This window comes from Astatotilapia calliptera, chromosome 4 (genome assembly GCF_964374335.1).
Source record: "Astatotilapia calliptera chromosome 4, fAstCal68.1, whole genome shotgun sequence".
In the NCBI taxonomy this organism is placed as follows: domain Eukaryota; kingdom Metazoa; phylum Chordata; class Actinopteri; order Cichliformes; family Cichlidae; genus Astatotilapia; species Astatotilapia calliptera.
In genome coordinates, this window is record NC_137425.1 from 11,764,439 (window position 1) to 11,791,559 (window position 27,121).

General features: G+C 43.3%; 3 protein-coding genes across 5 annotated transcripts in view; 1 reads left to right on the forward strand and 2 right to left on the reverse strand.

Moving 5' to 3' along the window:
- The window catches only part of kcnt2b (potassium sodium-activated channel subfamily T member 2b), a 42,189-nt gene extending 31,533 nt beyond the window's left edge, over positions 1–10,656 (forward strand). Inside the window, exons 15-30 of one of the 2 annotated variants that reach the window (XM_080300805.1) lie at positions 529–637; positions 787–843; positions 2,355–2,507; positions 2,586–2,839; positions 3,200–3,524; positions 3,599–3,704; positions 3,783–3,955; positions 4,434–4,505; positions 4,590–4,724; positions 4,820–4,931; positions 5,656–5,757; positions 5,857–5,940; positions 6,023–6,151; positions 6,694–7,039; positions 8,878–8,962; positions 9,061–10,656. In XM_080300805.1, the coding sequence (XP_080156931.1) occupies positions 529–637; positions 787–843; positions 2,355–2,507; positions 2,586–2,839; positions 3,200–3,524; positions 3,599–3,704; positions 3,783–3,955; positions 4,434–4,505; positions 4,590–4,724; positions 4,820–4,931; positions 5,656–5,757; positions 5,857–5,940; positions 6,023–6,151; positions 6,694–7,039; positions 8,878–8,962; positions 9,061–9,178 (2,360 nt within the window). In that variant the 3' untranslated portion in view covers positions 9,179–10,656. The remainder of the gene's footprint in view (positions 1–528; positions 638–786; positions 844–2,354; positions 2,508–2,585; positions 2,840–3,199; positions 3,525–3,598; positions 3,705–3,782; positions 3,956–4,433; positions 4,506–4,589; positions 4,725–4,819; positions 4,932–5,655; positions 5,758–5,856; positions 5,941–6,022; positions 6,152–6,693; positions 7,040–8,877; positions 8,963–9,060) is intronic. The other variant, XM_080300806.1, reaches the window with a different exon arrangement.
- A 3,331-nt stretch (positions 10,657–13,987) lies between these two features.
- On the reverse strand, positions 13,988–19,372 carry LOC113020610 (E3 ubiquitin-protein ligase TRIM39-like). Its single transcript, XM_026164714.2, has 6 exons — positions 18,709–19,372; positions 18,207–18,302; positions 15,776–16,006; positions 15,672–15,694; positions 15,456–15,574; positions 13,988–15,306 (listed from the first exon to the last, which is right to left on the reverse strand). The coding sequence occupies exons 1-6, from the start codon at positions 19,246–19,248 to the stop codon at positions 14,747–14,749; spliced, it is 1,569 nt and encodes a 522-aa protein (XP_026020499.1). The 5' UTR covers positions 19,249–19,372; the 3' UTR covers positions 13,988–14,746.
- Positions 19,373–20,615: 1,243 nt separating this feature from the next.
- gipc1 (GIPC PDZ domain containing family, member 1) lies at positions 20,616–26,365 on the reverse strand. 2 transcript variants are annotated; one of them, XM_026164715.2, is made up of 7 exons: positions 26,145–26,365; positions 23,978–24,546; positions 23,694–23,879; positions 23,349–23,529; positions 22,539–22,651; positions 22,376–22,457; positions 20,616–22,286 (listed from the first exon to the last, which is right to left on the reverse strand). In XM_026164715.2, exons 2-7 carry the CDS (start codon positions 24,275–24,277, stop codon positions 22,135–22,137), a joined length of 1,014 nt encoding a protein of 337 aa, XP_026020500.1. In that variant the 5' UTR covers positions 24,278–24,546; positions 26,145–26,365; the 3' UTR covers positions 20,616–22,134. The 2 variants fall into 2 exon arrangements, with proteins under 2 accessions (XP_026020500.1, XP_080156935.1); XM_080300809.1 differs by having other exon boundaries at positions 23,978–24,284; positions 26,145–26,326.
- Positions 26,366–27,121: the final 756 nt, after the last annotated feature.

The following is a 27,121-nucleotide window of genomic DNA, read 5'->3' on the forward strand; positions in this document are numbered from 1 at the left end:
TGCATAATTCAAATGAAAATATTCCTATTTAATACGTTGGTCTGATTATTAATCTTTGACCCGGATCCATCGATTTATAGACATTTGACCAATTAAAGGAAAAAGTTCAACCTTTGACTCCTGAAGTGAGAGTTTGTGCTGTTGTGGTCCACATTTGGAGGTAAGGGTCACTGCAAATCAATAAAAGAAGCTGTTGTGAGCAATCACTTTTATCTTCCAAGCAGATAATACCCTTGTCCACCAGGCACGAGGCGTCACTGAGTGTTTTGCTGCTATGTTACATGCTGGTAGAAGATGGAGGAGAAGATGGTTAGGGCATGTGCAGAGGAGGGATAGATGACATACTGAATAGATGATGATGAATGTGAAGCTGCCAAGCTGGAGGAAAAGAGGAAGACCACAAAGGAGATGACAGAAGAAAGCGATAGGGTCAGATGGAGCAGGCAAAAGAAGAAGATCAACTTTTAAAAATAACAATGCGATTTGCAGATGCATCCTTTGTCCCTGTTCTCTTTTTTGTGCTTACAGACCATGTGGTATGTGAAGAAGAGTTTAAGTATGCCATGCTGGCTTTAAACTGTGTGTGCCCTGGTACCTCAACTCTCATCACTCTATTGATCCACTCCTCTAGAGGACAGTGAGTTCACTTGTTTTCTCTCTTCCTATCGTTCTTTCGATTTAACTGCCCACAGTACGCTGTTGCAGTCTCGAAATTCAAAAATGCAGTAAGCAGTCAAACTCGGCTGCGTCGCGTCTCTTCACTGTCACTCATCTTTATTTTTCAAGAACGGCGCACCAAGAGGCCTTCAAGCAACGTGTAGGAGCCTTTCAAGCCCTCAACAGGTAGAGTTTTCTTTTCCCACGTTTGTGCTCAAGGTTATCCCAAATTCTCTGTCAACTTCCACAGTTTGCATACTGTGCTGCAGATAGCGCTAACTTCCATTGTTTGCAAGGGAAACGTGAGGTATGAAACAGTGTTTGTTTACATGGTTACGCATGAAGTGGAATGTTTTTGCTCTTAAGTTTTTCATAGTTTTGCCTCCGTACAAGCTGTCAGCTTTAATTCAAGACATTTTACAAACATCTGGATTTTTTAGGAATTTTCCATTTTTCCAAGGCTCAAAATTAATTGGACAAAATGACATATTTTAGATATAAGGCTTTTTTAATGTTTGGGTGAAAATCCTTTGCAGTCAAAGACTCTAAAACCCCTGGATATCACCAAATGCTGTTTCACCCTTTGAGATGCTCTGCTAGACCTTTACTGCAGCCACCTTCAGTTGCTGCTTGTTTGTAGGTCTTTTTGCCTTCAGTTTTAATGCAAAATACCTGAAAAGCATGCAGTTGTCCAATTAATTAATTTTGAGCATCTGAAATTGTATGCAGGTGTATAAAAATGGCTGTAAATACTGAACAGTGTTGCATTTTGTTTTGCAAAAGCCCTTTGAATTAAAGCTAAAAATCTGGACTTCAATCACATCTTGATTGTTTCATTAGGAATCCATCATGGTGGTGTGCAGAGGCAAAATTACCACAATTATATCGATCATCTCAAGGGGAAACGCTACACTTGAGTGGGGTACAAATATTTTTTTTTAATTGCGAATTTTCACAGATGTTGTGTTCAAATATTTCAATTAGCTGTAACACCATTAAATATGTGCAGATTTGTGGCTAGGCTATATGTTTTTAGCATTTCTTTCAAAACAAAAACACGAACTAATGAATTAAATGAAAAATGTCAGATAAATAGCTAACACATTACACCAGCAGCTTCTTATTTAAAGCTTATTCAAATGTTGCTCACACAAGTGAGTGCAATAAACATATTTTTCAATTGCAAAAAGGCAGAAAACATTTAACAGTTCAGCAAAATGGTTCAACATGCGAAAGCAGGGTGTTTCATAAGTTTGCATCTATATCTGGATGTGATGCCATTTGCGACAATGCGACATGACGAGGATTTGTCCTCCTCCTCCGCTGCCTTGCACTTAGTTCCTGTAAACTGTAAATTTGCTATAACACTTTTTTATGTAATACGGTCTTTGTTGCAAGCCTCCCACATTCACACTGCCCCCACACCCCTGCTTCCTGTTATCACCTCTTTAGCCTCCGCGTCTTAAGCCGTATCCCCCTGTGTAAACTGCTGTCCTCCTAACTGTGCGAATGTGTTCATCTGGGACCTATTGTTCAGACAGCCTGGGTGTCCATGCGTGCATCGCTGTGCTCTTGATCAGCGGCTCTGACAGAGATATAAGATGTTACCTCCTCAGCCTTGATGGAAGAGCTGGATGTTTTGTGTAACATGTTTTAAAGGTCAGTCTTTCCCCACATGGCCAAATGTTTCCTCGCAGGGAGGGCGGTGCATGCTCGGCGGACCAATGGCACCGCACCTACCGACGGTGCTCGGCCAATGAGGTGCATCACATCCGTCTGGAAGAGAGCAAATTCTTTGGGGAATACCAGGGGAAGAGTTTCACTTTTGCCTCCTTTCACGCTCACAAAAAGTAAGCAATGATCTGCAAAAGCTTTTAAAGCACATGACGTTGCACAATTCAGAGCTGATCTTGTCTGTTTGGCTGCAGGTATGGGGTGTGCTTAATCGGAGTACGTAGGCTGGACACAACCAATATCCTGTTAAACCCTGGTCCGTGCCACATCATGGGAGCCTCTGACACTTGCTTTTACATCAATATCTCCAAAGAGGAGAACTCAGCATTTGTCAGGGGCCAAAGGGAGCCGTCGTGGGGTGGCACAGGAGGAAATGCCAGGGGAGTGCACCAAAGCATCTACCATGGACTCACCCGCCTGCCAGTCCACAGTATCATCGCCAGCATGGGTCAGTCAGATGGGCGCCGCACAAAGACTGTGTAACATTTACACACTGACCTTCTGCTTGCAGTTTCTGTGTTGGTCAAAAATGCAAACCTGTTATTAAACTGTCTTAGAGAGTAGCTCAGTCACAGCTGCCAGAATTATGCACTCTCAAATTTGAAATTTATCCAAGAGATTAAAACAAACATTCATAGCATTTGAAGAGGAATTACCATCTATTTTATTATGGAGTAAATCACACTTGACAAGAGCAATAATGCCAGAAAACTGTGGTTTTACAAACACACCACCTAGTGGACAATGAGGAAAACTGCTGATCTACACCTGAATCCATGCTTAGATCCTCTGTGTGTGTGTGTTTTAGGCACAGTTGCCATCGACTTGCAGGACTCCAGTGACAGCAGTCCAGAAGGCCAGGATGCAGGAAGCGCAGGACCTGGCAGTGGGAGAGGAAGCAGAAGCAGCTCCAGAACAGAGACCGGGGGTGCCAACACCTTGGCTCTTCCCGCCATGGGAGACTCCACAGAGGAGAGGCGACACAGCATCGCCCCTGTCCTGGAGCTAGTCGACGGCGTCAACAACCCCACCTTTGACCTTCTGGGAGACCAGTCCGAGGACGAAGGAGGAGAAGAAGGCAAGGAGGACAGTGACAAAGATGAGAGAGCCCACTGGTGGGGTCAACACTGCGAGTGAGTAGAGTGATTTAATGTGGGAACATGTGGAAGTGGGTAAGTTCAGAGATAAATGTGGGCTTGTGCTGCAGGTGGGTGAAGGGATACCCGCTTAACTCGCCATACATCGGCAGCTCGCCTGCACTGTGCCACCTCCTGCAAGAAAAGATGCCTTTCTGCTGCCTGCGCTTAGACAAGGTATGAAATTTAAATGGCTTGCTCTCTCTATTTTCTACGCTGACATAGCCATCATCCTCCATCACTGCTCTTTTCTAGGCTTGTCACCACATCCCTTTCGAGGATGCCCGCTCCTACGGCTTCAAAAACAAGCTGATTATTGTCTCTGCGGAGAGTGCGGGGAATGGTCTGTACAACTTCATTGTGCCGCTGCGGGCCTACTACCGACCGAGGAAGGAGCTCAACCCTATTGTGCTCCTGCTGGAGAGCATGTGAGCGCAACATCTCTATTATTTCGTGTGATGCATTGGCTGTTATTGGAAACTCAGGCTTCAAAGTCAGCATGGTGGTGAGCTGCGTCTCATATACAGGTTGCAGAGGATGGCAGAATGAGTCCCTCTGTAAATAGCAAGTGGAGGAGAAAAACTGGTCACGGCGAACATGATTTGTGGAACGCTGAATGCTTTCAGGACAATGCTCTCCACAATCCTGTGTCGTGTTTTGTGGCTGGTACACAAGCGCAGTTGGCCAAATGAGAGTGGAATCCAATAAAAAGGCAATAAAAAGCTGAGTCACTCCTGTGTAGTGCTGTTATTTTCAGCTTTATCTGCAGGCTGTTTGGTTGTGCCTTATTTTTCAAGACTGAGTGAGGAGGGGTCTGTCACTGTGGGAACGTTAGCTCTTTATCATTGTGTGTATAAATCTCTACCGGTGGGACTCTCAAGTCTATTTGTGTTTTGATTGGTTTAGACCCGAAGCAGACTTCCTGGAGGCAATCTGCTGGTTCCCCATGGTGTTCTATACAGTGGGCTCTATCGACAAGTAAGACAACCCAAATCTGCTTGTTTCTTTATTTCTTTATTCTTATTTTTAGCTTTTTAATCGTCGTTCCTTCTCTTTCCACAGTCTGGACAGTCTGCTGCGATGTGGGATCACTTTTGCCGACACCATGGTGGTGGTTGACAAGGAGAGTTCCATGATTGCTGAGGAGGACTATATGGCTGATGCAAAGACCATCGTCAACGTCCAAACACTGTTCAGGTCTGCTTTGCCCAAACTTGTTCTTCAATCTCACACACTAGCTTCAAATTTTAATATCTCTCTCTGTGTGTCCTTCTCGTTTCCACCCCTGTCAGGCTGTTCCCAGGTTTGAGCATCATCACAGAGCTCACGCACCCGGCCAACATGCGCTTCATGCAGTTTAAAGTCAAAGACCACTACTCTTTAGCTCTGTCCAAACTGGAAAAGGTAAAACTCCATATTTTCTTTTACTGTCATTTCCTTCAATACAGACCTTATAATGGGGAAAAAACAGCATAAGGGGAAAAAATTGGCAGTGTGAAAGCCAATCTTTAGTGTGCCTTTCAAAATAAATTGATTTGCAGAGCTCTTTTGCCACAGCTCCTCTAATGATCCCAGAGTAAAACGTGTGATTGATCGTAAGCTTGTGGTTTTTGTTCCTTTCACCCATTACATCTTGCTTTTTAAAATATCTGTTGTTGTTGATAATGTTGTTCTCTGCGTGAAAGCTAATGAATCCCCCTTGGGCATCAATAACATCAATCAACAGAGCAGTAAATTAGTCACTGCTTGAAGTCTTAAAATGAATTTCAATACAGAAACAACAGTGTGATGAGATAAATTTACATTTCTCATGAACGCCATCGGCTCACAGTTGGAAAAAGGCCTTTAGTGGATTTCCAACCTCTTTTTTTTTTTTGGTTTGTTTTGATTTTGCTATGCATGGTGGGAGTTTAATCCAACATTAGATGCTAGTCAGATGCAGAGGAAAGTCTAATGTGGCCATGAGAGTGAATGTCACTTTGTCAGCGCTAACTTCAAGTCAAGGAAGCTTGATTTCATAACAGCTTAAAGAAGTTAGATTTTAAAAAGATTGTGGTGATTACAGTCTGTTGTTTTATTGCCTTTGGGACTTGTGTAATCCAAAAAATGCTGTGTGTCTGTTCTCCAGAAGGAAAGGGAGAAGGGGTCTAACCTGGTCTTTATGTTCCGCCTGCCCTTCGCTGCTGGGAAGGTGTTTAGCGTTAGCATGCTGGACACTCTCCTCTACCAGGTTTCTCAGACAAAGTCTTACTGAATAACAAAGATCCTTCTCCTGAGTGTGCCGAGTGTGATCTATATCTACTGACTTTTTGTTTGAATGTCCTGCCAGTCATTTGTGAAGGACTACATGATCTCCATCACCAGGCTGCTGCTTGGTTTAGACTCCATGCCGGGATCAGGTTTCCTCTGTGCCGTAAGTAGCGACACAAGGAGCTCAAACTGTGTTTGGACTGTAACTGCTTATGATGCTGATTATTGTGTTGTTTGTCATCTAGATGAAAATCACAGAAGACGACCTGTGGATCCGCAACTATGGCAGGCTCTACCAGAAGCTATGCTCGTCCACTGGAGACATTCCCATAGGGATCTACCGAACGGAGGCCCACAAGCTTCCGGTCTCTGAGGTCAGCGGCTCCTCTTGTTTTGGTGTTGTATGGCTAAGAAATTGCTGACTGTCACTGCAGTTACTTTAATCTAAAGGTTATTAGATTGCATGCAATGAACACACTTTCTGCTTTTAAAGAGTTTCCTCGCTATAAAAAAATCAGTCAGGAAATTTTCCCTTTGGATTAGTTTAAATAGAAGAATCTGTCTTGATGCTAATCCTGTTTGTTCATGTTATGAAGACACTGATAGCTGTGAAGACAGTTAGAGCTTAGTTTTGATGTGTTTCCGCGAAGTGAAACAGACATAGTTGAATGAAATCTGCATAGTAAACATGGCGCTTTGGGAACTGAGAGCTTTGCCAAAAAACACTTGTGATTACATTCAAAGAATCTATCTTTTATTCATCATTTGTTTCTAATAAGATAAAGTGTTAATCCCGCTTTGCTTTGAGAAATCAGAAAACAGAACTGCCGCAGAACTGATTTAATGAGACCAGCGTGATAACAGGTTTACTTCACATATGAGGAAGTGTTAGCTTTTGCTTGTGTGTGGGTCTCAGTCCCAGGTATCTATCACAGTTGAGGACTACGAGGACACCAGAGAACCCAGGGAGCCCCTGTTATCCCGGACCAGCGTCCACCGGAACTCGACATCCTCGGAGCCCATTTCCACCTCTTCGCACTCTTCAGACCACCCGCTGCTGAGGAGGAAGAGCATGCAGTGGGCACGGCGGTTGAGCAGGAAGGGGGGTCGGAGTTCCAGCGGGTCCAAAGGGGGACCCGGCAGTGCGGCAGAGAGGATCAGCCAACAGAGACTGACTCTTTTCAGGCGCTCAGAGAGGCAGGAACTCAACGCGCTGGTGCGGACAAGGATGAAACATTTGGGCCTTTCTCCAAGTGGATTCAGTAAGTCTGCAGCAATTTGTGTAGGAATCTAACTGTTCCTGCTTTTGAGTGGTGGATGTAGCACACACAGACGGGAGACAAGTAGGTGTCAGGTCACCGTGTGCTACTAAAACAGCTTTAATGCATCTTGGCATCGATTCCCCAAGTCTGTAACTATACTAAAAGGACCAGAGGCTGTATGTAAAAGGTGGACACAGCTTCTGTAACAAGCCTCAGTCTGAGAAATTTTTCCAACACTGTCTTTGTGGTGTGACAAGTGAGGGATGGATCAGACTGAGAAACGGAGGTACACTGCACACCTGTAAGCTTTCATAGTGGAGCAACATGGCCACTGGATCTCCTTCACAAAGGGATCAAACATTCAGGTTTTTTTTTAAATTCAGTATTTTTGGATTATGTAAGCGTTTGCCTTACTTTAAACTGCACTCAGTGGTTAGTTTTTTTTAGGTGCACCTTTTCAGCTGTTTGTTTACACAAATATCTAATCAGCCAATCACATGGCAGCAAGTCAGTGATTTTAGGAATGTAGACATGGCCAAGGAAGTGCTGAAATTCAAAATGAGCATCGGAGTGGGAAAGAAAGGCGATTGAAGGGACGTGGAATGTTTGTTGGTGCCAGGCTGTGTTTTGAGTTTCAGAAACTGCTGATCTGATGGGATTTTCTTCCACAAACATCTCTTGGGTGTACAGAAAATCACCAGAAAAAGAGATAATATCAGCAGTTCTCTGGCTGCTGTCCACACCAGGTCCCACACCTGTCAGCTAAGAACAGGAAACGCAGGCCACGGACTATCCAAATTTAGTCAACAGAAAATTGGAAAATGGTTGATTGTTCTGATGAGACTTAATTTCTACTGCCACATTTTGATGGTAGAGTCAGAATTTGGTTTAAACAACATGAAAGCATGGATCTATCCTGTCTTATACCAGGGGTTCAGTCAGGCTGGGTCCCTAAGTACCAACTGAGAATCATTTAAACACGACAGCCTATCTGAGTATCGTTGCTGACCATGTGTATCAGAATAGTGTTGCTTCTAGCAGGATTACACTTAATGTTACAAAGCTCAGGTCCATCTCAAACTGACAATGAGTTCACTGTACTCAAATAGCTTCCAGAGTCACCAGGTCTCGATCCAAAAGAGGATGTTTGGGATGTCGTGGAACAGATTGTTGAATTTATGCTGGCTTAAACAGACTACTTGCAAAGCGTACTTAATAAAGTGGCAGGTTTATAGTTGACATTTATAATAAGTAGTTTCTAATGGGTTTTTTTTCTTAATTATTTACAAATAATTAGATTAAACTAATATTTTCAAGCCTTTTTACAAATAATGTGAAAATCCTCCGATTGCATTTGCACATTTCAAATTGTTACATAATTATTTCGAATAATTCCATAATTTACGTATTTCTGTGACATATTTTTAACATTTTGTTAGCTGTTTATCAAAATTAGCTACACCTAGACCGTCTGCATGAATAAAAAAAAACACATTAATACGCTGTAATCATCATTGTAATCATACCAGCCTTTTTATTTTTTCAAACTTCTGCTTCTACTTAAGCAAAGTATCTGTGTCGCTCACCCTAATGTTTACTATCTGTGACACTGTTTGGACTTGTGTCCATTTTTATCCAAATTCCTGTCATGTGACTCAGTGTAAGATAAAGGCAAGGCAAGGCAAGGCAAGTTTATTTGTATAGCACAATTCAACAACAAGGTGATTCAAAGTGCTTTACAGAGACCTATTCTGCATGTGCGGATGTAGCACGGCCTGCTGTGTATCCTGTGCCTACTTCATTTCCTGCCTTACTAATCTCTTTTCTTCCTGTGTCAGACGGGATGACAGACCAAGGGAACAGACTGTCATACATCCTCATCAACCCTCCTCCAGACACCAGACTGGAGCTCCATGATGTTGTGTGAGTATACGGCAGCACACTTTTAGTGCTATAAGTGAAACCAGCACTAAAAATGACAAATACTACTGTGGTCTATCTGTCCTCTGTCCCATCTCCAGGTACCTGATCAGGCCAGACCCCCTCTCCTTGGTACCTAATCAAGGGAGCAGCAGGAAGTGCAGCACCGGGCTCTCAGAGAGCCACAGGTTCGATACGCAGGACAGCACCCATCTGTGAAGGACAATGAATAAATAAATAAATAAAGACAGAGAGAGAGAGAGCGAGAGAGACTAATGTACTGTCCAAAACACTGCCCGAGAGTCAAACGACACAATCACGAAGAAGAAGCATAATTTATGAAGTGGTGAGATATGAGGGGATACAGCCAGATGGCACACAGCCCTCATATTTCCTCCACATTCAGTCTCAGCAAACCCAGAGGTGCCAGGCATGCATGGACCTTTTCTATAATAGGAATGTATTATTTATGCACCTTCCTATTTTCAAAGCGGAGAGCTGCGGACACAGAAGTGCATTTAAAGAAAACCTTTACGTATTTATATCTGTGTACGTGCATGTTATGTACTGCATCATGTACTGTATGTATGTCTGTGAGTATGTATGGCTGCACCGTGTGAGTGAGTACGCGTGCGTATGCTTATGGATCGAAAGCAAGACACTGCCAATTTCAAACCCGGACAGCCAAAGGAAGCTGCTGCCAAATGAAAGTCAAGGGATGTGTTGTTATGTCCTTTCCCGTGTTGTCACACTTTTGTCGTTCGACGTATTTCAAGAAGACACCACAGTCTGCACCCCTCCCTCGTGAGATTTTCTGGGAGGGGGTCGTTTTGGGGTTTTCTTTTTGTTAACCTCTCGCTCACACACTCAGTTTACGCTCACCAGCAGCGGAGGAATCCAAAGAGCACCAGTCTCAATAATGGACAGCAAGCTTATATCATCAGTGCAGGGCATTCGGTCACACTGTTGTCTGAGTTTCTCATAGTTTTTTAAATATACATATGCGAGTCCTCTCTGAACAAATCGGACCCACATTTGTTGTTTTTCTTCCCGAAACCTCCCTCTGCTTGTGTCAGTGTCAGTGTGAGCCGTCCTGCTGCCAGCTTGCTTTTGCTGACACGCATGTTAGAGAGGCAGGGGACGGACAGAATAAAAGGTACAGAGACTCCAGTGTCATGCCATCCAGTTTACGACGAGCCCTGCAAGAAATACGACCATTGTGAAGCCTATAAACATCAATTTGAGAGACTGTCCGTTTTGAAGCTAAATTATAAGCCTCACAATATATATATTTTTTGTTGCTATATTTATTGCACGCTGCTATAAATATCCACCTTCACAAGACATTTCTTTAGGTTTTAAACCTATTGTGCAATTTGGTTTCCGAAGAAGATTATTCCTCTCAAAACAAGTGAACGGCGTGCTGTTCAGATCACTCTCCACACCCGAGGTTAATTTTTTTCCTCTTTTGAAGAGTAAATCATTTGTTACTGTGGACATTTATGCCGTTTGTTTATCAAGGATTTGCAAGCCTCTGTAAATCTTTTGCCAGATATTCAGAGTGCGCCGTTTCACACAGAAATGGCGCAATCATGTGCCGGGAATACAAATCCCTGCCAACACCACTGCTGTAGCTTCAGTGCCATTATAACAGGTGGAAATATGTATATATTAAAGGCATTCCATACAGCTTGTCATTGCTTTGTTGCTGTTTTTTTATTAGTTTGTAATGCCAGAAACGGAATCTAAGGGCTTAACACAGTTGATGAAAACTACTTGACATCAGTGCTTTCACATTATTTTCTTATCTAAATGAATCGTTTAATTGTCTGACAGTCTTTTGTGTGGTTTACTGAGCTCACATTCAGAAGCTATTTTTGCTGTGCTACATCAACACTGTGCATGAGTCACACTAAATGGCCCTAAATCATCTACTGTAATGTCACCGAGCTCACGTACAACTGCATAATACTGCTGCATGTGTTTTAGTAGTTGGTCTGCGCACCCATATGGCTTACATAAGTCTACCACGGCCCCTCGTGTCTGTGCTGTTAGTTAAGTTAATGTGGACAGTGTGTTTTTAACCAACGGTCATCTCACTGGGTGAGTTCCTTTCTTTTCATAACCACGAAGCCCTTTGTTTTCATTGCTTTGCACATGTTGTTCTTGTTGGGCTTTGGAAAAAAAGACTAACACGAATCACACTCCTCCTCATCCTCCTCCTCATCCAGCATGTTTTACACGTTATCACCATCATCATGTCTGGGTTCTTTTATTTGCCATTATATGTGTCTTTTCTTGCTCTGAAGTTTATTTTATCTTGGAAAAGCCTCAAAATAGGGCCCCTGTGCACATGCTTTACTTGTCATATTGAATGGATATTATGCAGGCATAGCGACAGAACAAACATGGGTGTGTCCAGGCTAAAGACTAAACAGTCAGCTGAGGCTGAATGAGAAAGCTTAAACTGTGCAAACTGAGGCAGAGGAAATGGAGCCTCAGCCAGTCAGCATGCTTAACACTGGAGACAACAGAGGACCCCCACCCAGTGAGAAAACTGTTGCAGGAAGTCAGATGAATCCACAGCTGAAGTAACAGCCCTAAACCTTTGTGCCACTTTATAGGAGTCGCAGTAAACTGCTCCCTAACTGTAATAGAAAATGTGTTTAAAATGATGTCACAGGAGATGGAGCAAAAATGCAGCTAAGACAAAAAAAATAGTATAACTGATGGATTGCATCTTGTGATTGTTTACATTTCTTTCTATGTATTTACAGACACAGGAAACGGTGACAAAAGAAGCATCCTGTTGTCCAACTGAGTGAGGGCACTACAGCATCTGTGTTCAGAAGTTTACATACATGAATATCTTGATATTTTTGTTTTTTAATGGTTTCTTTGAACTGTTTTTTTTCCAATGTGGGATGTAGTCCAGAAGCCTTCAAAACCAGTTTTGATGTGAATATATGGATCAATGTTCTTCTGGGACACCCAAATGTGTTTACATGTCAACAATCTAGCTGTTGGTTTGAGGTGACGTCGAAGAATTTTGAGGTAGTCCTCCTCTTTCATTATTCCATCCACCTTGAATGTTCCAGTGCTACTGGCAGCAAATGGCCCTCCATGGATCAGACTTGTTTACACACTACATTCCACAGATGCTCACTTGGATTTAGATCTGGGGAATTTGGATGCCACCCTATTAGAGCACTTCGCTCTCGCTCTGCAGGCTTACTTGTTGTTCCTAGAGTATTTAAAAGTAGAATGGGAGGGAGAGCCTTCAGTTTTCAGGCCCCTCTTCTGTGGAACCAGCTTCCAGTTTAGATTCAGGAGACAAACACTATCTCTACTTTTAAGATTAGGCTTAAAACTTTCCTTTTTGCTAAAGCATATAGTTAGGGCTGGACCAGGTGACCCTGAATCCTCCCTTAGTTATGCTGCAATACACGTAGGCTGCCGGGGGATTCCCATGATGCATTGAGTTTTTCCTTTCCAGTCAGCTTTCTCACTCACTATGTATTAACAGACCTCTCTGCATTGAATCATATCTGTTATTAACCTCTGTCTCTCTTCCACAGCACGTCTTTTATCCTGTCTTCCTTCTCTCACCCCAACCGGTCGCAGCAGATGGCTCCGCCCCTCCCTGAGCCTGGTTCTGCCAGAGGTTTCTTCCTGTTAAAAGGGAGTTTTTCCTTCCCACTGTCGCCAAAGTGCTTGCTCATAGGGGGTCATATGATTGTTGGGTTTTTCTCTGTATCTATGAAGCGCCTTGAGGCGACTTTTGTTGTGATTTGGCGCTATATAAATAAAATTGAATTGAATTGAATTGAAGTCAGCTTCTCAAAGTCATTATTGTGCTCCTTTTTATGGTCCAGTTGTGCCCATTGTTGGGACGGGTCAGCACGGGCTACACGGACACTGGTCTGTGCTATGTAGCCCTATACACGACAAACTACGATACACTATGTATTCTGACATCTCCAGAACCACCATTAACTTTTACAGAAATTTGCTACGTTAGCTTATCTCTAGAATTGGACCAAATGGGTCAGCTTTCACTCTCCATGTTTATCAGTGAACCCTGGCTCCCCATTGTCCCTTCCTTGGACCACTTTTGATAGATACTCACCTCTGTGGACTGGGAACACCCCACAGGAGCTTCAGGTTTGAAGATGCTCTGACAAACAGCCCATTTTCCCTGCTTGTGACACATCAATTTTGAGAACAAAGTTCATTTGCTCCCTAATAAATCCCGCCATGATGAACAAATACTGAGTGTTATTCACGCTACATTTTAGTGGTCATGTTATGCCTGATCATTGGATGTTCTCCTGTTATAGTCTGTACATACCAGGGAACAAACAGGCCCCGCCTCCACCACTAGCCCACTGTTCTGATATTTATCTGACTGTTCACTATTGACCGCCCCTGATGCTCCACTTTCTTTCTTTCTCTGTCAGACGCCACTGACCTTTGTTGCATAAAACAGTACACCCAGCAGGAGGTCTCCCTGGTGAATACAGTGGGTCTCAACCTGCTGATTAACAAAGCAGGGGTTCTGACCAAAGGCCCCCTGCAGGGTGGCAGGCTAGAGAACATGCAGACTAAAGTCCACAATAATGTTGAGCATCAAAATAAGGACTGAGGAGGATAAAATACTACATCTAAAGCTGTCTTGTATTTTTTAAATTAGAAAAAGCAGACTTTAACTCTTGCTCCTTCTGGTCCTCATCATTAGATTGCATTTCCCCTTTAGAAGAAGATCTAAAATCGCATGCATCATCATCCCTACCATTTCTTTTTGCAGCATAAAGGTAAGTGATCTGCCACCCAAAAGCTTGATCTTACTAACATGTAACCTCTGCACTGACATTTTTGTACCAGCCTTCTCCTCTCCGACAGGAGAGGACAAAACAGCCTTTTCAGTGTCGCAACCTGGCAGTTCCATGTGTGGAGAAGAGGAGATCAAGTTTCCAGTTACATCTTGTATAAAGGACGCAATAAAATAATGTAGAGGGACAAGAGTGGTCTCAGAATATGATCATTTTATTAATTAAGGACAATTACCAAGCAATTATGTTCAGCATTTATACAAACAATGGTTGCGTGTATGCGTCATCATTGCATGGAAAACAAGCTGTTGCAGGAGTCACTGTACAAAACTTAAAGACTTAAAGACACACTTAGTCAGATAAACTAAAACTGTATAATATTTTATAAAACAGTTGTTGCAAAGCCATTAAATTCAGAATGATCACGTATGAAAAAAGTCCAGGTCAGATGAGTGAAAGTGTGTGTTCTAATGATTATACCGGCAGTGAATGACAGATCTGTGTCACATTTGAACCGGGCGGGGGGAAAAGCAAAACTTAAATCATCTGTGACACTCGCATGAGGTTGTTTGTGTTTTTCTGAACTAGAAGTGAAAATAATTGTGTTCCAGTGTGAGGAACCACTAGGGGGATATTGATGTTCATGACAGTAGGCAGGAGATGCTTAGTGTGACAGCCTGCCTGGCTGAGAAGTATAATGGAGCCTTGCTGCATAATTATTGCAACTGCGTCCCCTTGTTCACTCTAAAGAGCCTCTTTTGGCTTCGTAACCTGCAGTCAATCACTAAATGAACCCAAGTGAAATAAACCAATTACTGCTGTCATCACTCAGCTTGTGTCGTGCTCATTTTACCAACAATCATGCACTGACATAATTTGCTTAATCATTTGATTCACACTTGGGTCATATAATGAATTTCAATTCTACTGATGTCCTTTCTAAGGTCCTCACTAATCACCACGTCGCGCTGTTCCACACAGCCACCTTGGCGGGGCAGATTTTAAGAGGTTTGGGGTTGTTTCCGTTGATGTTAGCACCAGGGCAGAAGAAGGGGTACAACTTCTGAGTGAAGAAGTCATTGAAAGTGTAGATGGGTGTCATATTGACAGGGTTGGAGAAGATGACCTCTCCAGAGTCGTAGTCCAGCTGCACCCTTACTCGAGTTAGCTTCCCCTCCAGATGCAGCGGGGTGCTGGGCCTTGTCATGGCTGAGTACTCCCCCTCAAAGTATGAGATCATCCAAAAGCCGCCCTCGGGACAGCCCGAGATGCGGCCCTTCCTGTCAATGGACTCTTTGACCACCCCGAGCATCCACTCCACTTTGTCGCCTACCTCTACCTCCCAGGCGTGACGGCCTGATGTAAAACCCTCTGAGCCCAGAACAAACACAAAATGACCAAACCGTTCAGGATTGTCCGGGAGTTGCTGCAGGGATCCGCTGTTGGCCACACTGGTCAAATCCGAGGTGAGGGATAACCAGGAGTAGGCAGTGTTAGGATCCAAGGTGATGGGTGCTAAAAGATTACACATAGTCGGTGATTAAGAAGAAGAAAGAAATTTGAGATACGTTGAACTGTTTAAATGCAAAGATCTCTAAAAGAAAAAAAAAATCTTCCTTGGTGATGTATACAAGAATGTGTCACAGAGTCACGTGAGTTCTTACTGTACTGAACCAGATCCACCATTTTCTCCCACACGTGGTACTTGAGGGAACTGACATGCTTGGCCACATTTATAAGAGCACCTGAGACTTTTTCTGGATTCTTGGGTAGGATCTGTGCTCTGTGAGAGGTAAAAGAAACACAAAAAGAAAGTAGTGCTGAATCACTAGCGTTGAAGCTGGCATGACGCTGCCAAATACTTTTTTTAAACCTCCTACCTTTTCTTTGTGTTTGTATAATTCTGAAATAAGGAAAGAAAGAGTTATAAGCAGTGTGTTTCGTGGCATGGATGTGATGCAGAAAACCGTTAAGATCTGCTCACCTGAAGGAAATTAACATCACTGGATGCAATCTCGTTCTCAATGGCAATGACAGCATGGGAGAAGGTGAGGATATCTCTGGCGATGCTGTCAGACTTCTTCTTCACTAGCTCTTTCTTCTCCTTATCGTCTTTCTGCAGAGTGGCCAGACGTTCCTCCTCCTCCCTCCGGAGAAACTCCCGCAGCTCCTCAAACTCCTCTTTGATCTGCTTTTCTGTGGCCTGAGTCTGGTTCTACACATGGGAATATGGATCAATGTAAAAATTCATTTCTAGTCTAATTTTCTTTCTTTATCCATACTTCCTCAAAAGGGACTTGAGGTGCAACCCACCAGCTCATACCAAAACATAATGTCCCAGAAGTGTTCTGTTGGATTTATGTTAGGCGAGAGTGAGGGTCAGTCAGTGGTATCAGTTCCTTCGTGTTGCCACTGCCTAGCCAATGGTGCCACTCCCTAAACATGATTGTTTCATCATGACATTCACACCAGTGGGCTGCTGGAGGTTATTTCGTAGGACTCTGGCAGTGCTCATCCTGTTCCTCTTTGCTCAATGACTCGGCCTCTGTGTGGAAAGGTTTTAGGAATATCACAAACTACAAGCCTAAAACCCCCCACTCCACTGACGACTTGCTCTTGGCCAACACCCTTAACGACTTCTACTGTCGTTTTGACGAGCCATCAGGCAGCCTTCACACCTCCAACGGCCCCAACAATAGAGACACTTTGGACACTAATTCCCCCACCTCTCCCCCCTCCATAGAGCCATCACCACCTTCAAACCGTTCACCTACAACACCCCCCTCCTCACCCCACACAAAAGAGGATTTCACACCACCTCCTCCCACCACAACTCTTCATATTCATGAAGCAGATGTGAGGAAGCAGTTTAAGAACCTGAATGCTCGGAAAGCTCCCGGCCCAGACGGTGTGTCTCCTGCCACCCTCAGACACTGTGCAAACGAGCTGGCCCCAGTGTTTTCTGGCATTTTCAACTCCTCACTGCAGGCATGTCATGTGCCTGCCTGCTTCAAGTCCTCTACCATAATCCCTGTCCCCAAGAAACCTAGGATCACTGGACTAAATGACTACAGACCCGTGGCTCTGACATCTGTGGTCATGAAGTCCTTTGAGCGCCTAGTTCTCTCCCATCTCAAGACCCTCACGGCCCCCCTCCTGGACCCCCTGCAGTTTGCATAATAGAGCCAACAGGTCTGTAGACGACGCCATCAACATGGCCCTACACTTCATCCTGCAGCATCTGGACTCCCCAGGAACCTACGCCAGGATCCTGTTTGTGGACTTCAGCTCTGCCTTCAACACCATCCTTCCAGACCATCTCCGAGGCAAGCTTTCCCAGATGAATGTGCCTGATCCCATCTGTCGGTGGATCACTGACTTCCTGACGGACAGGAAGCAGCATGTGAGGCTGGGAAAGAATGTCTCGGACTCCCGGACCATCAGCACCGGCTCCCCTCAGGGCTGTGTTCTTTCTCCTCTGCTCTTCTCCCTGTACACCAACTGCTGCACCTCCACCCACCAGTCTGTCAAGCTAATCAAGTTTGCAGATGACACCACCGTTATTGGACTCATCTCGGACGGGGACGAGTCTGCCTACAGGAGGGAGGTTGAACGTCTGGTGTCCTGGTGCAGCCACAACAACCTGGTACTGAATGCCCAGAAGACAGTGGAGATTATTGTGGACTTCAGGAAGCACACAGCCCCACTCCCCCCCATCATCCTGACTGACACCCCCATCACCTCTGTGGACTCATTCCGCTTCCTGGGTACCACCATCACCCAGGACCTGAAGTGGGAGCCCACCATCACCTCCGTCATCAAGAAAGCCCAGCAGAGGATGTACTTCCTGAGGCAGCTGAAGAAATTCAACCTGCCAACACGGACGATGATGCAATTCTACATTCTACGCTACTGAGACTGCGCCGGGAGAGACAGCAAACCTGAAAATGGCACATTGATGTACCATCCTGGAGGATCCGGACTACCTGTGCAATCTGCACAATCCGGGTATTGCCTCAAGCTACAAGTAGTGACACTGACCCTAGACAAATGCAAAACTATTGAAAACCAGAAAAGAATGGAACAAATGTCAGTGGCCTCCACTTTTAAAACCATGTTTTTGGATGGTTGTTTCACTGTTGCCCATCTAGAGTACCTGTTGTTAATCTAATTAGCACCAAGGCAACTGAAACTGACCATCAACCCTCTCTGCTACTTAACTGACCAGATCAGTATCTTGGAAGTTTATCTGATTTGATGTTAGACATTAACTTTTTTGAGAAGTATATTTCACCTGCTCTGAGACATTAGCTGACATATTTACACACTTAACATTGCACTGCTCAACTTCAGTCACTGTTACGTCAACTTCAATGTCCTCTAGTGTTTCGTGGTATCTGAGTGTTTATTGATACCTTGATGTGCACAGTTGTGTCATCACACTCCTGCTTGGCTTCATAGAGGCAACGCAGGTTTTTCTTCAGAGGAATCAGCTCATTTTTCAGCTCTGCCTGAACAGCGAGGATAAAGAGTCATATTTATCTTATTGTACATTGAACAATGTTAACAGTTTTCTCAGTTTGCAAAAGTATCACCTTCTTCAATTTGAAAGCAGTAAAGTGACATTTTCAAAGGAGGACTAAAAGGTCAAAGGTAGTTTGCTTAAATGGCAAATAGTTCAACTGTATTTATGTAGCTCCAATTAAGAATAGCAGGTGCTTATTTCATAAGGTGAAAACCGCATACTATACAAGAGAGAGCTCCAATTATTATGTGAACCTCTATAAGCAAGCGCTTGGTGATAGCAGGAAGGAAGAACTCCCTTTTAACTCCTTCCAGCATAACAAGGATCTGTGCGGAGTAGACATCTGCTAAAGCTGGATGTGGGTAACAGGAAAGGGAACAAAAGTACAATACCTTAAGATCCTGAGCACCTTCTTCTATGGGACACACTCGATGTCCGAGGTGCTTCTTGGAGGTGTGACACACACAGCACAGGACTTCAAAGTCATCCAGACAGAAGAGTTTGAGAACTTCCTCATGTGTACTGCACTTAAAATCCACTGTCACTGCTTGTTTCCCTGTATCACCAGCCCCAGTTCCCGCTGTGGCTCCCCTGCACCCGTGCTCCTTCAGGAAGGTTTCGGCCACATTCTTCAGAGCCAAGCTGACTGTGGGCTCAGTCAGCGAGCACTTCCTCCTGCAGACAGGACATTCACGCCTGGCCTTCTTCTTGTTCCAGAACTGCTGAAGACAGGCCCGACAGAAACTGTGGCTGCACTTGAGCACTACCGGGTCCTTGAAGATTTCACAGCATATAGGACAGGAGAGCTCATCTTCCAGCATGGAGCCTGACTGTGACGAAACAGCTCGAGGTCGCAGGAACGAATTTAGCTTAGAACTCTGAAAGAAGGTAAGCTTTAAAGGCTGGGAGGAAGCGCGTGGGCGCAACGCCATGGTTCTTGATGTAGGGTGTGTGGGAGGGGGAGCTGCTGTCTGTAAGTACCCTGCAGGGAGTCCAGAGAGCAGTCTGGACACAGTTTATGAGCAACCAAGGTTATAGAGCAACAGGGACTTGAAGAACTTGTTTACCTTGCTTGTAGTAAATACAGGACATGTCACCACCCCTCATTTGTTAGCCTCAGGGAAGCTTAGGAAACTGGACACAGTCCAGCCTATTGAAAATTCTTCTATGTAGAAAAAAGGTCGTAATAGTGAACCAAAGTTAAACTTTAAGCTTTTACCAGGTAAGGTAACACTTACCTGGTAAAAGGTCTGTTGTTCAAACTAGAACAAAGACATTGTGTACTCACAAACCTCGAATAAAAATAAGCTTGAAGTATAATAATAGCAAAACAAGTAATTTTGCTATTATTGTCATTCTTGGGACCCTCTGGAGCAGGTGATGTGGCGAGGAAGGCCAAATCCAAGCCAATTACAGATATAGTTTTTACTCAATTATTATGCATAACCCTATTTCTCTGTTCCTTTTATTTATGTATTTACTATTACTGTCCTTATTATCATTATCTTTGTTATTATTAGTCATTCTTATTTAGTTATTTATGACATCTCTCCATCTATATCTCCTCTCAGTAATATCATTTTCTAGAACCTCATACATCACCATGTCTGACATTCATAGTTACAGAGGACATCCTTGCATGTGCAGCGCGCACACACACACTCTTGTTACTCATTTCATTAAATACAATGTTTTTTTCCTCATTTGTACTGTCATTGTCTCATCTTCATGCTTCAAATTTAGTGTCACGTTTAACAAAACATTTATTGTTAATTGCAATTATATTTGACGTTTGGTCTCATAGACTTTCTTTGCACTTTTTAGTGAGACTTGGCCTGTCTGCAATGTTTGAACTGCAGTAACTCATCTGAAAATCCTATTAAAGAAATGCTGAAAAAGCCCCTTTATAAAGTGGCAGGAACATCGGCGGCTCTTCAGTTTGTCACCTCCCTCCATTGAGGCCTGTAAGTGACCTCGCTGAGCTTGACCAGCACTATCATGTTGACCCAGAGAGATCTTATTACCTGCTGACACCTAGTTCACTGTCTAGTTAAATGTCATTTATATTTCAAGAAGACACAGGAGTGAGAAGAAACACAAACACAGAAAGTGCTCTCGGGCACGGTTTCTCAGAAACTTGGAAAAGACTACGGGTTTGTTGCAGTTTTGTCTCTTTGTTTCACAATAGTGGCTCAAAGTGTTGAATAAACTCATCCAAATCAAGATTTTTCAGACCAGACGCCACGGGGCAGTTTGTTGTGCTAAGTTGATGAAAGAAGAAACAGAAGGACGGCTGCTGTGTGGATGTTATTGCATTATATTTGGACACTGACACCGGTGTAATACAAAGCCATCAAAATAATGTCTTCTCCTTAGTTTTACAGTATTCTAGCATCATAACCCATTTAGGTATCCATGAACTCTGAAAGAATCAAACAAAACTACAAAATAGCTTCATACATTTGGATATACAGAAAAGGCTAAACACCCAGAGTTCTTTAAGACGTGTGTTTACCTAAACCAAGTAGCTGGCGCAACATTGCCGCTGTATTTTTTTTCCTTTCAGTGAACAAACGACTGCAGGAGATGAAACTCATTTGGTCCCATTCTGCTTCAAGTGTTCTCATTTTTCAATCGCACGCACCAGAACGCAGACTTCTAACAAAGTATATAAAATGTAAGAAATAAGAAGAAATGAAGGCAGATCTATTGTCTTTTCTTTTTTTTTCTTTTTTTAAACACAACTACTCCAACTCATCACTTCTTTCTTCTTCTGTAATACTGCTCTCCATAATAAACTGCAACACAAGTTTTCATTATTCGTCAGTTATGCAAACCTTGTTTTAAAATAGACATCACGTCACCTCATATAAAAAACACACCGGCTATAAAAAAATAACAAGTCAACACGATCCACAAGCTGGAGACCGCCGTTCTTCTCTTTCTCCTAGCACATACTTCAATGAAAGTAAATGAACACTGATTTTCTCAAACACTGTCAAATGTGTGAAAGACAGTCTGCACGGTTAACTTCATTACATCACAGAATGTGTTAACAGTAAACAAACACCTCTGGTCTTTTTAGTCAGGAGCTACAATTTACTATGACTTCTCTCCGAGAACACTCCTTTTACCTTTACTTAAAAAGAAAAGAAAGAAAAATAAAAAGGAAAACCAGCAAAATTCATTATGAGGAGAGAAATGTAACAGCACATGCTTGTAAAACTGATCCATCACAGTAACATTTAGTGTTTCAGGACGACACTGTACTTCAGGGAGACCCATGCTTGTGCAATAACAGAGTCGCTCAACAGGTACAGTGTAATCCATGCTCACTTCCGTAGTTGGTTTACAGCGCGTGCAACACAGTGCAACAATCAAAAAAAAAAAAAAAGATCCATATCAATCTCCTCTGTGTCAGCCACTGTTTTGCCATTTCTCCCATTTTAGAAACCTGCCCCGTGTTTGGTCCACTGCCAGCAACTACAACAATGACATGCAGGTTCATGTGACGCAGTTGAAGGAAATGCTCGTTGGCGTGCTCGTATTTTCTGGGAACAGCTGGAAGACAAATAAAAGCACTTTGGAAGTCATCATAGTCACCTTCCTCTCCCGTTTACTGGATTATCCTCATTTTTAAGGATGAGTCTCCCAAAAACAAACAAAAATAAACAGTACAAACTCAAAAAAATAGAAAGAGTGCGCAGTGGAATAAAAACAAACTCATGATGGTAGTGTTGTGGTTTTCTAGTAGTGCTCAATGTTGTGGGTGTAACAAGCACACACGCAAAGCAGGTCGTTCTGCTTCGGTTCTGTCGTTAAACCCGCCCGACCTTAGCGTCTCCGATGGCGCCCCACACATCGAAAACAAACTCATCGGGGAAGGCAAAGTCTCCCAGGGTTTCATCTAAAGCCTCTGCAAACTCATCCGGGTTCTTTTTGTCTTTTCCCAGCTCCACCATGGTAGCCGCTGAGGGGAAGAAAAAAAACATAAGATCTTTTTTAACTCACATCACGCTAAGTGAGACACTCACAGAGCCATCGGGGACTCACACTCACCCAGCTCGCTGTCTCTGATGCCCATATAACTCTCGAGCAGGTCATCCACTTTCTCGATGGCCTTTTCCTCAAATGCAGAGGGCTAGAAGAGCAGCAACGGGACATTTTATTTAAACAGTACAACCACCAGTTATTAGTTCACAGGTCTTGCAGGCATGCTCACCAGCTCCTCCACAGTGGCAGGCCCTTTAGAGCGAAGACGAAGGGTTCCTCTGCCGGTCCCCAGCTGAACCCCTGAAGCTGACCTAGACCCACCAGATCTCTGGCTAATCATGTCTACAAAACAGAATTAAACCTTTTCAGAAATAATTAAAGATTTCTCCCTCTGCTGCGGCAGTCTTCATCCTCTTTATTACTCTCTACTTATTACTCCGTGAGCTGGAAAACTGAAAACGTAGTTCGTTTACCACTCTAGGTTTCTGTTTAGGACATCTGATGTACTAATAAGGATGTTATTAGCACGATGAAATATATATTTGTAAGAGAGCAAGTGAAAAGGTGGGTCCAAGACGCAGACCTAGAATCCTGGCACAAAAACAAACCTGTACACCCTGTGGGGTTGCTCTACATTAGAAGTGTCAAGTCACTGTTCAAAATAACCTTTATTTACCTCATATTAGGCCTTGCCACAGCCAAAAACTTCAATCCTTTGTCTAGAACTAGCTGTTTGACCTGCCCTCCCCCTCGCTCTAAGCCAGCTTTCTTCTGATTGGCTACCCCTCATATGTAAAGGATGTCTCTTCCTCAGTGACATCCTACAGATCTAAGGGTACAAAAAAAACCCTCAATGTGTTAAGAGCAGGCCGAAACCAGACTGTTTTTTGGGGGGAAATATGCTAATGTAATTTTTTAAAAACATTTTTATCCAAATTCCTACCATATAAAACTATATATCTATAAATGATAGGAAAAAAGGAAAGCCCTAACAGGTCCCTTCAAACTAGGTTTTCAAGCATCTTCTTCCAGCACCTACCAAAGGCTTTAAGAGGCTCCACCAGCTTGATGGTGAACTCCTTTCCTTTGGGAAGCTCCTTCAGCATCTTGGCCACTTCGTAGTGTCGACAGCCAATAAGGCGGTGGCCATTAATCGACTCTATCATATCCCCCACGTTGATGACCTGGATCTGGTGGATGATGCTGCCCTCACGAATCCTCTGAAAAACCATCAAAACAAAAAAAAAATCCAATTCACTATTAAGCTCATCGCTTTCTCCCTACAGCAAGTAATTGATTCACTTTCATTCCAGGGTCACGCCTTTACCCGGTGGTGCTTGAGTCAATAAAAAAACACTTTCTCCATCACTTAAACATTCCTCACCTTGATGAAAGCGTAGCCGGCTCCATTATCAGTGATCGTCAACCCCAGCGCATCCTCGCCTTTGAACACCTCTATCTCCTTTCTCTGGCCTTTAATGTGGGCAAAAATAAAGTCCTCTAGCCCGATCTGACCTCCCAATAGTTTATCCATGTCCACCTTGTGAGTGTTCAGAGTGCAAAACATAACCTGTGAAGGAAGACAAACATCAGGTAAATTCTGCCACAAGCATATCTGGAGCAAATCTATAAATCCTCAAATCCATTAATGTCTGCAGGAAGGCTTACCTCTGACGGTGGTATCCCAAAAGCCTCGCCAATCTTGGCGTAAAGCTCCCGCACGTTACTGAAGCCCTCGATGCGGCCTGTGGGGCTGCCGTGAGCGAGCTGGGTGTGGAAGATGAGGCGAGGCCGCATGCTGTTAGGTGGCGGCGGCAGGCCTTCGGAGGTGGCGCCTTCTCCCAGCCCGACGACCCCACCATCGATGCCTTCCATACCTGGCACATTGAGACCCGCGCGGATAGGCTCCGCTTCCTCGTTCTCGACCAGCGGGGACGCCTTCTTCCTTCTTCCCAATCCCAGTGGCATAGTAGTCCTATGAGGGGTTGCAGAGGGAGAGGAAGGGAGGATGGAGGCAGCTCTGGGGAGTTATGCTACAACTTTGACCAACATACACCTGCTCAGCTAAATCAGCTGCAGGTCTGCTGGATATGTATGTCACAGTAATAGTGTTGTCCTCTAGACCAGCTTGAGAGCCGTCTCAACCACGCACTGTATGGATTTAGGAATCCACACATCAGAGCAGCTCACATAGCTGGATCTGTCAAGTCCAGCAGCCTCCAGTGGAAGGTTTTCAGCTGTAAAACAAGAGACAAAAAACTCTTTCTTCTTTATACATGTACCATGGATTGTACATACGCAGTGGCATGCAAAAGTCTAGAGTCACAACTTATTTCTTTATTTTTTGTATCCAGGGAGCCAAAATTTCTTGTAATCTTGCACATTGGCTGGGTTTTTTTCTGTAATTTACAGTCAAGTCCTTGGTTCTGACTATTTTCAGGGGGCTTTGTTTTGTTTGTTTATTTCTTACCCAATTAACAATAACTTGTGAATCATTTCAAGGATAAAAAAGGCACAGAACTTTAGCAAAGAATCTGTTTAAAACGGTCTTGAGGCACTTTGTTAAACACTGCAGCAGCCTGTCACAGAAAACACAATTTGTTCCCATTTCTTTAGATACATCTATAAAGAAGATAACACAGTCTGACAGTTATAAAATAGTATCCTTGCACAAACAAGGTGATTCTCAAGGAGCTACACGCCAAATACTTGTCATGTCCTTAGAAAATAGGAAAAAATAAAAAAATCCAGCAAAGACCTGAAATGGGACCTAAAGACATGCTGAAGCTTCAATCGAGCCATCTACTGCTCAATGAAGCCTCATCAGAAATAGTCTCAGTGGAACAGTGGCTGTCAAGAAGCCATTCTTAATGAATAGAAACAGAGAGAAAAGTCTGGACTGAAATTCAATGGCATATTTGACATTTTTCGTTCAAATCATCATCGATAAGTATGGAGGCGGCCAGGAGAGAGGTACAACAGTGAATGTCTACGGGAGTTTATGGCTGCAAACTGCTGATCTTGGCAAAGCGGATGGAATTCTGAATCCAGAAAATTACAATCAGAAAATTGCAATACAGTCTGGAGTGTCTAGCTGCTTTCATATTTCAGCATGACAGTGATCCCAAAAACACAGCAAAAGCAGAGGAACACTATCAGTCATGGCCTGGCCTCCCCAGACCTCAAACTTTAATTACTGAAGCAGGGATCATCTTGACAGCCAACATCCAAAGAGCCTGGAGAACTATTCCCACAGACTACTTAATGAAAATTACATGAAAGCCACACTCGCCTGAAAAAGTTTAGGCTGTGTTGAAGAATAAACGTAGTTATACAAAATACAGACATTCAAGCTAATTATACAAATTCTGTTTTGCCTTACATACTGTATTTCAATGGGTGTTTGCACATGTTTCAATAAATCACTGCACCCCTTCTCAATTTCCCAAACAAAATATAAAGAAACGAGGGTTGGCTTGAGACCTTTGCACAGTACTGTATAAGCTGTATAAATTGCTTCTTCTGAACACTGTCTACACATTATAGCTTGAACATTCATTACATTAGAAAACGCTAACGTTAGCTGCTAGCTCCAAGACGCAGTCAAACATCTTCCACTTGTAGCAACACAAATAACGAATAACAGTTAATACTCCAGTGGCCACTTAATCAGTTATCAGACAGTTATCAGACAGCTCATGAAACATGCAGCTGAATCTTTGACTGGCAATCCCCCATGTTAGTGAGTTACACCGTTACTCTTTCTCAAGATTGATTAGCTATCTAGCTAGCTGAATCAAGATCGCAGTAAACATGGAAGGCGAGTCATTCTTACCAGAGCACGAGTTTCAGCCAACTATCGTTAGCCTGCTAACGGTGCACTCGCAAATGACGTTACAGCTATACAGACAGTGTTTAATATTTCTTACTTCTGCGTAACGAACAGGCTAAATTGGCCTATTAAGGTTTAAGGGTACAGTGTATCTGTGTGTATGTGTGTCGGTATGCTGCTGTAGAGTTAGCTTAGTGCCAGCCCTACAGGGGTGGAACAGTGACGCATTCAAGGTTTCTCGTAAACACCAACTTTCCCCAGAGCGACTGCTTCATAGTCCGGATTTTAAAGTTTAATCAAGAAGAATAAGAACGACATGAGTGTAAAGCAATGTTTGGTTAAAATGTAGTAAAAAAATCACATGGATATGTCTATTAGAGGTCTGCTATTTTGACATTTTACAGGATCTTTGAGTCGAAGTTACATCATTACTGTCATTAAATTATATATAAATGTGTACTGTGAATGTATGAATATTATGAAGCGTTTCTTTAGTTTTTACGAAACGTTTGGATGCCGTTGTCTACTTAAACTTTTGATATTGTTGCTATTTCGCTTATGAGCGCTGATAGCTGTGAGCATACACCTCCCCCTGGAGGCCAAAATCATTTACGACAGCTGTCAATTATAAAACTTTAATTTTGAAGGTTCTTGCCGGAAGCATTTAGTGTTTCTGACGCTGACGTTTGTATGTCTAGTTCCTCGATGTGTTCTTTACAGGCGAACAAAACAAGCCCTGTAGAAACCTTTTCTTTAACAGCTTGAATGTATTAACTGGCTGCTTATGGTGTCCTTGAAAGTGACACAGTTTTTTTTTATTCGTGCATATGATATTTCCGACTATCGAGGCAGACAGACGTATTTCCGCTTGCGGTCTTCAAAATAAAACCAAGACTGCACAGTTTTAACCACGAAATTGCTATTTTTATCTGAATAGAAGATATCTAGATGATATCTAATCTGAATTCTGTTCATTTTTA

What these genes read in the sequence shown, in the direction of transcription:
- gipc1 (XM_026164715.2), bottom strand. Translation starts at nt 24,277, where the DNA reads ATGCCACTGGGATTGGGAAGAAGGAAGAAGGCGTCCCCGCTGGTCGAG. An exon ending in CCGGCTACGCTTTCATCAAG is followed by an intron (nt 23,530 to 23,693) that starts GTGAGGAATGTT and finishes ATGGTTTTTCAG; the next exon opens with AGGATTCGTGAGGGCAGCAT. An exon ending in CATCAGAGACAGCGAGCTGG is followed by an intron (nt 22,287 to 22,375) that starts GTGAGTGTGAGT and finishes TCTTCCCCTCAG; the next exon opens with CGGCTACCATGGTGGAGCTG.
- LOC113020610 (XM_026164714.2), bottom strand. Translation starts at nt 19,248, where the DNA reads ATGGCGTTGCGCCCACGCGCTTCCTCCCAGCCTTTAAAGCTTACCTTC. An exon ending in AAGGTGCTCAGGATCTTAAG is followed by an intron (nt 18,303 to 18,708) that starts GTATTGTACTTT and finishes CTCGCTGTTCAG; the next exon opens with GCAGAGCTGAAAAATGAGCT. An exon ending in ACACAACTGTGCACATCAAG is followed by an intron (nt 16,007 to 18,206) that starts GTATCAATAAAC and finishes TCCCATGTGTAG; the next exon opens with AACCAGACTCAGGCCACAGA.